Source organism: Vulpes lagopus, chromosome 3 (assembly GCF_018345385.1).
Source record: "Vulpes lagopus strain Blue_001 chromosome 3, ASM1834538v1, whole genome shotgun sequence".
Classification (NCBI taxonomy): domain Eukaryota; kingdom Metazoa; phylum Chordata; class Mammalia; order Carnivora; family Canidae; genus Vulpes; species Vulpes lagopus.
Window position 1 is genome coordinate 45353402 of NC_054826.1, and position 12727 is coordinate 45366128.

Here is a 12727-nt window from a genome sequence, read left to right on the forward strand (position 1 = left end):
GAATGGACATGAGCTGGGTCACTATTCTTCAACATTCAGATAGGTGGGCCCCTTCAATCCTCACAAGACTTTGAGATTATTGCAACTCCATCTTATAGATGAGTAGACTGAGGCCCTTGGGTCAGCTGGTACACGACAGAGGGACAAACCCAGGCAGGCTGATGCCAGGCTGATGTGACTAATACTATGCTTTCCTACAGATGTGCATTTTGACAAAACCTTTATCCCAGTCTTTCTAGGACTGATCACAGCGTCCAACTTGGCAGAGGTAGTCTGAATGGCATTATCCTGCAGTGGTTTATGGGAGGCAAGAAGCAGACATCTTCCATGCTTGCGGTTTCTTACCCCTTGCCTTATCAACCTATGCTAATTCCTGATTGCGGATGAACTTGGTGGTCTCTGACTCTGAAGTGAGACCTTCTCCTGAAGACAGGGGCTCAGAGGGTTGGACTTGTTTCCTTTCCCTCTCTACCCTCTCCTCACCCACCTCCTTCATCCCACCTTCTGCCCGTCCCGGGCTTGCGTGAGCAAAATCAGCGCAGGTTTCCCCGTATCCCTGCAGTTATTGGGCTGCTTCCTAATCCAATGCATTATGCAAATTTCTTGCCCTTGGCTTGCCAGAGTCCGTCCCACTGAATAACTCTGACCTGGCCCATCTTCGTCCAGATACATCAGCATGCTGAGTCCTGGGTGAATTTCATTTTGCATACCCTGCTAAATGACAATCCCTTCCTGTTCCCTGCCAGTGGTTCTACACGGTGATGGCATGAAGGGACACTTTGTACACGTGCATATATTTTTCCTTTAGGAGGTGTCTACAATGGAATACCTTGCAAACTGGAGGAACCCTGAGTGCTGATCAAATGCCTTTGCAAAGACAGGAGGGAACACGTTTTGCTCTTCAACACGATGAGCCTGAAGATGTACACCGGTTGGGCTGTGGCCGGGGACTGCCGCCGATTAAATGCGTTTTCGTTTTAATCAAGGTGAGAGCGTCTGTAGTTAGCAGGAATCGCTCTCTGTAGTATAGTTAGATTATAACTGGTGGACCTCTGCGATGGAACCGCTGACCCATTTTAATGAAATGATTTTGCAATTAGATTCGATGGACTAGTATGTTCTTTCCAGCATTCCCCCCTGCTGTTTTTGTTATTGCCCTGGTTTGTAATAAGGAGGGGGTCGGAGTGTGATATTTTATATGAGTGGGAGCCAGAAATGTTAATAACGGCGTTTGCACAGAACCCAAAGAGTTCCTTCTCCAGTCAGAGCCAGCCTGAAATGCCACCCCCAGCACTTCATATTTCATTACCGAAACTACCCAGGGTTTCTCAGAGCCATTTGTTATGCCTAATGCTCATAACTACCCAAAAGTATTTTTAACTTTTCCAGAGCTTTAAAAGTCAATTTCAATCTCAATGCATATTTGTCACTGCCAGAAATACTTAGTAGGAGGGGAGTAACTGAATAGGCCACTGCTTCTTCTCTTTGGGGCGAGTTCAGACAGCAGAGATCTCAGAGGACTTGAAGAAGGGCCATAAAGCAAAACGACGGCTCAAACAGGTCATGGGAGAGCTGATGTCATCTGGCATTTTGCCTGCTCCTGCCCCTGTAGCCCTCCTCCCTTTTTGCGGGCAGCTCGGAACAACGACACTTGGTACATGATCACAGAGAAGCTTTAATAGACCAGGGGGTAGAAATCCACAGCAATGCAATTTTATTAGGAATCCCTGCCCTATGGCCGCTTCCCAGGAGACAATGTCTTTGACATTTGGGCAGTCACAGGAGTGAGGCAGGTAGGGAGCCACGGCTCCCATTCTTTGGGTGGCCTTGGCTGCAGAGGCCAGTGCTGGGCCCAGTATGGCTCCTGTCATTAGCAGTCTGGATTTGTGTCATTCTTTGGGCAACCCGTTTGTTGAGTGAAAGTCACAGATTCATTGTTATCTGATGACCCTGGCCCTGCCGATGCACGTGTCCAGAACGCTTCTCTCCTACCTCCAATATCCCTAACATGAGTGGGATGGAAGAGGAAAGAAACACAAAGAGGAACTGGGGGGAGTTCATGAGCTTGAAGAGACAATCACGTGGATAAGCAAAGGGTCATAGGTAATGAGTGGAATCAAGAGAACACTGCTAGGCACACAGTTATCAGCTCATGGGTAAAGGCTGGGGGATTAGACACCAGCGGCTGGAAAATGTCAGCTGTTTTACCAGGAGTTTAGTGATCAGTTGGGCAGCACACAGCTGTCCTCCTAAGCTATCCCCATCAGAGCCTATTAGGAATGCAGTCAACTATCTGCCTGGAAGCAGAGGGAAATGCCCATGGCCTGTAGCTGGCCACTGCCCCGTCACAAGCCCGCTGCTGCAGCACCAGGGAGGTGCCCAGGAAGGTGCCATTGTGGACTCACTCCAGAGGCCCAGCCCCTGGCGTGGAATGGGGAGGGGGGTGTCCAGCGCCGACGACCTCAGAACGCCCCATCTGTTCAGAATAGGGAACTGCTCCCGCCTCCAGGATTTGTTCTGTACCAAACAGATCTTGGTATATCCATGCTGGAGGGAGGAGCCATTTAAGCAGTGCAGCTTGCTCACTTGCTTACTTAAGTTTTTCCTATTGACAGAAGCAAGTGGTAAAATTTCTCTTCCACACTCTGCCAATTCAAGTCAATCCTACCATTCTTTTCTATTTTATAATTCAAGGCAATGGGGGTCTGTCCATCACTGGGAAGGCTGAGTATTAGAGCTATAGATAGCAGGAATCTGACTCTGGGCAAGTTAACCTCTCTGACTCGATATCCTCATCTGTGAAATGGGCCTTATAGGTTGTTATAAAAATTAAACAAGGTAATGATGGAAATGGTTCAGTGCCTGACCTATAATAAGCATTCAGTATATGGTGAAAGCATCCAGTGAGGCAAATAGGACTCTTTGTTATTCAGCAACCACTGTGCCCTGGCTCTGAGGGGTAACCTGATGGGGAGGAGACAGTGAGAGTCATGTGTCACCATGGGAGGCCAGAGTTGGCTCCTGGGCCTAAGCCAGGGTTTGGTTCCCACCATTGCTCTCTCTCATCTGGGATGAGACACACAGACTCCATGGCATGAACCCAAACCACAATCTTCTAGTTGCATGGGGGCCTAGGATTTACCAAGAAACAAACAGAATGGGAGGTGCAAGATCCCTCTCTTTATTATCAGAGACTACTGATTTCTGCACAGCCCTCACGTGGCACTGAACCAGCACCATGTGAGAAGCCCAGTACTTAGGCCACCATGTTAACTGTTCTTGGAAGGCGAGGGGCACAGGCTGGACTTTAGGCCACATGGGGACCTGGGCCAATGTACTCATGAGGAGTGGGGGGAGTCAGGTTCAGAAGGAGCCTCAGGTTAAATCCAAAGTCTCAGACTCATGCCACTTTCACCCATTCTCGTGCTCCCATTCATCCCCAATGCTTTCAGTAAAGACGGAGGATAGGGAGTGGGTCACAAGTAGCAGGACCTTTGGGTTAGTTACCCCTTGGGCAGATGAGCTTGCACTGGGACTCTGCTGTGAAACGATGGGGCATATGCCATAGGTGTACCTGTTCTTGCTGAATGGAAGAGAAACAGTGGTTTCTGAGCTTTTACCTAGCTACTTCACCCCTGGCTGGCACCCAGGGTAGATCTAGGGTAAGACGACTCCACCTGGGGTAGGAGATGTGGACATAGACCTCAGCTTGTCCCCAGGGTGCTTCTGCAGACCCACGTCAGCCCGTATCTGCTACCTGGAGGCGGAGGTACTCTGTGAATCCTTCAAGACTTCCCCTGCCCCCCCCCCCCCGCCCTTTGTGAGGCTAGACCGGGAGAGGTGGGTCTGGCAGGTGGTGGGCTGCGGTGCTCCAGAGCAGAGAAGAGGTGTCCAGCGGTGGCGGCGGTGGTGGCGGGCCATGCTGCAGGAGAGCGCGGTGCTTTCCGCGGTGCTTGACAGAACCATGTTCCGTTTCCATCGTTCCACCACATGGTTAGATCAAGCACAAAGGAAAGCCCCGCGGCGACTGGTCAGAGTCAAGGTCAGGAAGCAGCGTCAGAGAGAGGACAGGAGCGCTCAGAGGAAGCAGCGTGGAGAAGCGGAAGCCGGAGCAGGCCCCCACTGAGCGTGATTAGTACCAGGAGCAGGGTTCCACAGGAACACTTCTGAAGACAGGAGCCCCACCGCCCTTGACCCCGTCCCAGGGGACACACAGGGGAAAGGGAGAAGAACGGGTGGGAGACTGTGAGATACCCCTACTCGGAAGTATCAGGGCGCAATAGATCCTTCCCAAGGGAATTACAACCGCAGAGGTCTCTGGTCTTATCACAGGCCTGAACTGAACCTCTACACTCCCCTCAATCATACCATTGATCTGCCAAGACATCAGATTCAGCAGAAGCATCTTTTGCGTGCTCTGCAACCTGTCCGTCCCCACAGCAGAGTGGATCCAAGGCAGTCTCTTCTCCCAGCCCCTTAATGAAGAGACAGGCCACAGCTTCCAGCAGGCTAACAAAGCTCCAGTGTTCTTCTTGAGGAGAAGCCCTTTGGTATTCCACACCTTGGGGGCCTCCTCAGTATCCCTCCAGGCGCCCAGAAACCCTCTGGCTGACAGACATTCATCCAAGGTGATTCGAAGTATCATGAGGGGCAGGGTATGGCATCAAAGGAAAATACACGACCTTAGCCAGGGAGAAAGATGAGAAAGCCGCTGGGGCCCTGGATTTGGGGCTGGGAAACCTACAGTCACGACTGTCTGTGAACACTGACTTCGGCAGAGGAGGTGATCAGTTCCCGTCATGATCAGTGACCTCCTTCGGACTAAAAGGAAGAAGGAAAGGGGGAAGACGCCAGATTCTAGGGGCCCTCCAGATGTTCAGATTTCCTCCATGGGTGTCAATCATGGCAGTGGGCAGAGGGACCAACAATCAATGCTTTCTGGGGCCCATGGCCCCAGGTGAGGCAGCCCAGATCCCTATCTGCAATAGATCAGGGGCAGTTTTTATGAACTTCCTCCCAAGGCACTGGGAGATGTGTACATCTTGAAGAGGCCAGAGTCAGGGCCAGGCGCTCAGGGAACCTCCCTGCTCTCACCCTGGGATAGGAGGGCCAGAGTCACTGTTCCTCTATTGTGTGTCTCTGGGACGAGGTGGTTGCAGCATCTCACCAATCTAGAGGCTGTCTACGCTGGTTGGCCAGTCAGTTGAGCTCACGTCACAGCCCCAGCTCTGACCTCTTTTAAAGCCCTCCCATTCGGCCAGCCAGAGGTGGTCACTGTCATCTAGTCTCAACCCTGCTTCGACCTCTGGACTTGCAGGGCTCTGTAACACTCTGGTTTGAGGATTTCACATTCCAGTTTGATCAGAGCAGGGAAAATCCATCATCCCTTTCATGCCCCTGCCCCCAAGCCTTGAAACCTTTTCTTTGATGTCCCTCAACACAAAGAAATGGAGGGACAAGGGAGAAAATCTTCACAGTACACTGGAAGTCCTGAGCTTCAGATCTTGTCTCAAAAATACTACTCTCTAACCTCAGACAATACTTTTCTGCTGTGGGGGCCTTGATTTCTTCCTCTCTAGCAGGGACTGGGTGATCCCTGAGGTTTCTAAGTCTCTGATGCCCTAAGCAGTGTCTTGCTGTTTGCCATCTTTGGACATATTGTGTCACCACCTTCTGTACTTCTCACTGTGAATTTCTTCCTGCCGACAGATCTCTACACACAAAGGGAGCATCTCCCAACCGCCAAGTGCTCCCCTGGGGATGGGCTTGGGGTCCCAGGCAGCCAGACGGTGCCTCTTCAGGGGGACTTAATCTGATGGTCAGCTGGCAGCATTCACCTCTAACCCGATATTGCTGCCCAGGGCGGCGGATGCAGCTGATAGAGGCAGACACAGGGCAGCTGGGAGCCAGACGCCCTGCCTAAGGAGGGGCCTTATGCGTTGCAGGAGCAGCCCTCAAATTGGCTTCTAATTACATCAGCTGTCTTTGCAATGGGGGTGCTTTTAGGGGAAAGTAAAATGCAGAGTTATCATCTGTCAACTTCACTATGTGTCACCTGCCCCTCCTTCTTCTGGAGCTTCCTGGAAACACAGAGCTTCAGACCTATGGCTTCTGTATCCCCTAAAGCCAAGGCAGATCTGGGTCCCAGAGTCTGTCAAAGCCAAGGCCTTTGATGCTCACCAGTAGTTCTCTCTGCCTCTCTTCTCTGCAGCTACACGAAATAATAGCACATAGAATGCTCTATGTCAGGCATCAGTTCTGACGTTCTCTACCTTCATAGGAATAATCTTGCTTAGTATTGATTAAAAAAAAAATCTTTCAGACAGGGTCAGTCCAAGAACCCTGCACTTCTGTTTCCTTTTAAAATTTCTAACCATTCCTGCCCTACATAGGAAAAGTAGCCAGGACCCCTCCCATGCAAAGGCAGGCAGGTAGTGGTGGAGCAAGAGAACTGTGTATTACTGTTTCCTAGGTCAGCTGGCTATTTTTTCTCTACTTAGTTCTCTCTGCACCCCCACTTAGTTCTCTCTGCCACCCCTAGTCCCCACCTACAGTCATTCCTAGGTGCTTGTTAAGATCTGGTCCCTGGAAGATGCTGGTCCTTGGATCCTGGGCTGATTCCACTCCCACTCTGCCTCCCAGGGTATTGGCATCAACCCAGAGCCTTGATATCATGACAGAAGACCAAGGGGTTTGGGTCAGTGGATGGCATCCCATCCTCCTCTGCCTCTTCGGGGACACAACTGCTTGTCAGAGCTAATTAACTCAACCCTGGGTAGGAACAGAGGGGGGGTAAAAGAAAAAAGAGGTGTGTGTTATGAGAAAGGCCCTGAGGAAGGATGGTTGTGCTTCTGGAGGTGACACCTCCAGAGGGCGGTGATGCCTCTGGGCTAGGAGAGGGTTTTCCTCCCAGAGATGCTGCTGGCCCCAAGAAGGAACCTAAGGAAAGACTTTCAGGGAGTGGGGTGGGCCACAAGGCTGCAAAAGAGAGTCATCCAAACAGTTGGATCGCCTTCTCAAGTGTTCCTTCTCTCCTGCATGCTGCATGGTGTCAAGGTGTGGACAAGACCCCTTCACCATCTGCTTGCTGTGACCATGGGGTGTCCTTTTACCCCTGAGCCCCTGGCTCCCTCAGCTGCAGAACGGGGACCCCTCCTGCTGATCTCAGGGACTCGCAGAAGCACCAAATCTAACTAGAGGCACTCAGCACAGAGTCCATCACAGGTCAGAAACTGCACTTGTAATAGACACTGTTGTTCTGGAGAAGGTAAATTGGGACCAATGCCTTATTTTGCCACAAAGTCCCTGTAGTACCTCTAAGCCCTCTCGAGGAATTAGCTTCTACTGAAAAAGAAAATAGCTAAAGTTTATCACTCTGGAGACATGGACTGAAGGATCTGACGTAGAGGCCAAGAACAACATGAAAGAAGCAGAAGTCTGTCTGCTGGTCTCCTCCTGGCGACCCATGCTCACGCCGTCATTCTCCCCGGGGGGGACTCGATTACATAAGATGCTCTTGGGCAGGGGAGAAGAAGGGTTCTCGCTGACACACAGATTGTGAGGGCTGGTGCCAACCCATCTCAGCACATCATGCTATCAATCTCTTACCACTGGGAGCACAATGCCGTGTGGTGATTTTTTCCAAGAGCCAATGACACAAATGGTCACCATTTTTAACTGCCTGTTCACCCAGCTATCGGGTCAAGGACAGCTACTTCTCCTTCCAAGATGAACTGAGAACTCCTCTGCTATTTGCCCCTGGTATCTTTCCTGGTATCTTTCCAGGGAGGGAGGAAGGTTACCAGGGAGAGCCTGGAAACTGGAGGGCAAGGCTTTGCTTTCCTACTGAGCACAGCTCATTGCTGTTCTCTCCACAAGCAGAATGCACCAGGCTGGGGTGGAGAAGTCAGCTAGTGAGAATGTTGGTGAAATCTGTAACAAACTCTAGTCGAAGGGCTGTACCAAAGGAAGGCTTAGAGGGGATGAGAGGCCCCCAAGATGACACGCTGCCTGTAGCTGACCTGAGGACAAATTTATTTCCCTATCTGCCACTTGGGGAGCATACTTTGGGAACAAAAAGAAAATAAATTGTAGCCTCTAAAAGGCACATGGGTAAAGGCTGCCCCTCCCCTAGCTTCCACCTAGCCCTGGAGATAGGCTGCCACCTGGGTTCTGTCTCCCCTGAAATTGTGCAATGACCCCCCCCCCATGCTTTTATTGTGTGTGTGTGTTTTATTTTAAATCCATAAGGTAATTGGTTTTCTGCAGGACTAACTGAATTTCCCCAATTTAATTTGCAAAGATGCTCCCTAGGAGCCATTACAGTGCTTGCTGTCCTCCAGATTGGATTACTGGCCTCTCTGGGGCTGCTGTACTCTGAGTCGGAAGGTGGGGCCCAGCCCCATAACCTGATTACCTGAGCAGCGGAACTTCTTGCTCTTGATCTGGCCGATGCGCTTGTTGGCCAGCCGGCGTGGGCTGCTGCAGCGGGCCCCGCTCGTCTCGATGGGGTTGTCCTGCAGGTAGTCGGCCAGCCACTTCAAGTGGCAGTCACACACAAATGGGTTTTGGGCTAAGTGGCTGTGAGAGGGATGAGACTTGATCAGGAGTGCCCCCATGGTGCCACTCTCCACCACCACCTTGCCTGGTGCTGGGCCCCTCTCGTCAGGCAGGATGTGAAGGCGGGTGGGGCTGCGCCCTGTGTGTGTCAGAGAGGGTCACAGGCGCAGCCGGGAGCAGGCCAGGGTTGGGGAGGGGGACCCAGCTCCCTGCTCTCCTGACTGGGGCCAGGACCCACCACTGACCCACACCAGTTCTGATGGGCTTAAGTAAATGGCAGGCTCAGGGTTTGTGCTTACGGCGGATAGGACTTTATTTCTCCAAGCTCAGTGATGCCAGGCACATAGAGCCGGCATGGTGACTGGCACAGGGTGGATGTGCCACATCTCATAGTGGGTATTGCTGTCAGCCTCATTATCTCCAGGGCAGCACCGTGGGTCTGGCTTCTCCTGGCTCCTAAGGAAACTCTTCATAGCGGCAACACAGTGCTCAGCATATGGTCACTGCTCAATATATAGCAGCTGTTTTTAACTCTTTATTGGCACCTGTCTCTGGCTACAGGGGCAGCAAGTGCCAGGTAACTTAGAAGGTGTCCAGAAGCCCCAGGTTCATGGTCAGCTCTGGGCTGGGCGGGGCTGAGATCTGTCCTCAGGTATCTTTTATCTAATAGAGTTATTTATGAACATCTGCAGTGCTTGGGACTGAGGAAGTGCTCCCTGAAGATGGAAGTGAAGAATTCTGTGTGCCTGTACCAGAGATTTGGTTATGTAGGGTGGGGGGTGGGCATCACTGGGTTATCAGCAGAGATGGAGCCTCCTCAGAATACCCTGGCCACAGTGGTTAAGAGCGCAGGTGAGCAGCGACTCTACCTCTTCAAACCCTGCTTCTTACTAGCTGTGCAACCTTGAGTAAGTTGCTTAACCTCTCTGCGCCCTGGTTTCCTCACATAGAATTGAGGGATCATAACAGCATCTACCACATAGGATTACTGTGAGGCCTAAAGGTCTGAATACAGGGAAAATACTCAGTGAGGTGTGGAGCACCATGGGAGTGCTCAGCAGAGGCGCACTAGAACCACTGTTATTAGCGCCTCCTCACCGCAGGCGCTAGATATCATCCTGGACACACTTTGCCTTCATTTGGGGTATTCTCTGTGTCTGGGTGTTTGGGGTCACTTGCTGTCTGGGCATGTGCTGGCACTCGAGGGGGCATACTCACAGGGTCTGGATGGCCTGCAGAGGGGCAAAGAGTCCCTTGCTGATGGTCTGTAGCTTGTTGTCATACAGGGAGAGCAGGTTGAGGTTCTGCAGGTCTTGAAACGTGTTCACTCGTAGGCAGTTGATCTTGTTGGCATTGAGAAGGCTGCAAGCAGGAGAGAGGCCAGTGATTCGCTAATCCTGCTAATTCTCCACGGAGCCAGGGCTGCCCTGCCCAGGACAGGCTGCAGGGCTCCACGCACTCTCCTTATAGCCACGGCTCCTGCTGCTCATTGTGTGTGTGTGTGTGTGTATGTGTGTGTGTGGCTACTGCCTTCCTGTGGCCCCTGAAACTCCAAACATATCTGGACACCCGTACACTAGTTAGCTTGGATGCTGTGCCACATGCTGAAATCACCTGGAGCCTTCCCTTGTGCCTGTGCCCTCAGTGGAAGACTGGAAATGGCACTGTTTACAAAGAAAAATAAAGTACACAGTAAATGATTTGTTCTAAATCTTGATATTCAGGGCCCTTTGAGGGCATTGCTTTGCTAGGAAATATTGAGTAAAGCACTGCCAGCCTTTAAATTCTGCTTTAGGATGCAGAACCACCAGGAATTGGAAAAAAAGTCATTGGGCGCAATTGTTCTAAAGCTTTAGTTGATTGACTAAGGGCAATTTTGACTCAGAAAACTCAGAGTTCTTTCAAACCATTGGTCCCACTGGAAATCTAATGAAGGTTATAGATTATGTGATCCTCCCAGAAAAATACACCCATGGGTAAGCGCATGTGCACACACACATACATTCTCTGACACGCACGCGCGCACACACACATGCATGTACACGGATGGAACCTCATGTGACCTGCCCTCTGCCCGTTTCCCCACGTATCCCCACGCATGGCATGTCCATTCCTCAAACACCCCCATAAGTGTTTTGGTTCAGGTCCTTTGAACACATTCTTTACTCCCTTTCATAAGGGAAGGTTAGCTTCCCTCCTCTTCATCTCAGCTCAAATGTCACCTCCTCAGAGAGACTGGCCCTGATCCCCTCATCTACAGCAAGACCTGCAGCCCCTCGCTACTGTCTCTCATAGCCCAAGTTCATTGTCTTCACAGCACTTCTCTCAATTGGGGATTGCAGGCTGTTTGTTGCTGTTTATCATTAGCTTCCCACCTAGGATGACTGTAAGCTCTGATGGCACAAATGACATCTCCTTTATTCCCTTTATTCTTAGGGCTCAGCACAAGCATTCATTAAGAAATACACCCAACCCCATATGCAACTCCAGGGGACCACACTCCTATAAGGTGGCACCCATCTGCCCTGGTTTTAGATCTTCAGACCCCTCCCTCCACCAAAAAAAACCAAAAACCAAAAAACAAAACAAAACAAAACAAAAAAACAAGAAGCACCAAAGGAAGTTGCCTTTCCATTGAAACTCTGGTTCAGCATAGGTGATGTCATGAGGGTTATAGGAGAGTTCTCCAGAATGGGGCTGGCAAGTCAAGCAAATCTAGGTCCTGAGAATTTCCTTTATGATCCTAGACTGACTAGTTGTGCCCTCTTAACTAGTGTAAAATTATTTCTCATTGCTTCTTTAATAAAAGTGAGGGAGGAGAGAACTAAACTAACCAGTAAAAAATGGTAAATTAAAAAAAATTCTACTTTCAAGGCTGGCTCAGAGCTTCTCCAAGGGGAATGGCCCAGGAGACTCATAATGAGCTGGCTTGTCTCTGGAGGCTCTGATGCCAGGATCCAAGGGGACTTGAGTTGGTAACGGTGAGGCTGCCCATGGGAGCGCAATCATCTGTGTCATTTCTCCCTCGCCGCAGGCCTGTCCTCCCAGTGGGCCCCTTGCAGCCTGTGTGTGGGCAGGCAGCTGTGGCAGTGACAAGTAGATGAACGGCCTTTTTAATCTGGCTAATAATGGGCAGGGTCCCAAGGGTTCACACAGATGTCCTCCTGGAGAAAAGCTCCCATTGCTAGAATATTTTTCTTGTTTCCCAGAGTGCTTTCCTAGCATCCTGTGGTTCTCACGGTAACCTGAGCAAATGGGCAGAGCCAGTCTCCGAAGTTTAGGTGAGAAAATGGAGGCTGAGAGTGTGGTGGCTTGGTCAAGGTCACACAGGTTTCTAGGGAGCATGCTGGAAGTACTAACAAGAATTGAGGTCTCTGGAGGCCTTCTTCTTTATGAATGCCTTATACACCCTGCCCATCTGTCTGTGTCCTCGGAGGCATTCCCCCAAGAATTTCCGGTGCTTTGTATATTACATTTTAGTCAAGGTCACTCTCCAAGGAGGACACCATGCAGAAAAGCTGGAGGGACCCAGCAGAGCCAAGCACCCACGGGGCAGGAATGGATCTGTCACACATGCATGTTTGGGTTGCTTGTTTACAAAGAAAAATAAAGTACACAGTAAATGATTTGTTCCAAATCTGGATATTCAGAGCCTTCTGAGGGCATCAATTTGCTAGGAAATACTGAACAATTCAAGAGGGAGACCAAGTCAGAGGTTTGATGGTCTGAGGATAGAATCTTCTTTGCAACATATTGTGACATCCCACATGCAAGTTTGTTTATTTACCCTCCCGATGTTTTAAAATTGAGAACTCTGGGGATCCCTGGGTGGCGCAGCGGTTTGGTGCCTGCCTTTGGCCCAGGGCGCGATCCTGGAGACCTGGGATCGAATCCCACATCGGGTTCCCAGTGCATGGAGCCTGCTTCTTCCTCTGCCTATGTCTCTGCCTCTCTCTCTCTCTCTCTGTGACTATCATAAATAAATACAAATATTTAAAAAAAAAATAAAATAAAATTGAGAACTCTCTCTTTCTTTCTTACACATACACCCACACATACACACACAGACACCAGATTTCTATTTCCTCTTGAAAAAATTTTTTAGACGCTCTAGCAACAGTGCATTCACTGGAGGCAGCTACGAAGCGGCTGTCCCCTTTAGATAGGA

The 12727-nt window shown here is 50.5% G+C and overlaps 1 protein-coding gene across 1 annotated transcript in view; it reads right to left on the reverse strand.

The window, feature by feature from the left end:
• Nucleotides 1-12727, reverse strand: part of SLIT3 (slit guidance ligand 3) — a 589537-nt gene that overhangs the window by 84335 nt on the left and 492475 nt on the right. The window contains exons 13-14 of the mRNA XM_041748203.1: nucleotides 9778-9921; nucleotides 8417-8580 (exon numbers count right to left, since the gene is read on the reverse strand). Coding sequence (XP_041604137.1) covers nucleotides 8417-8580; nucleotides 9778-9921 — 308 coding nt within the window. The remainder of the gene's footprint in view (nucleotides 1-8416; nucleotides 8581-9777; nucleotides 9922-12727) is intronic.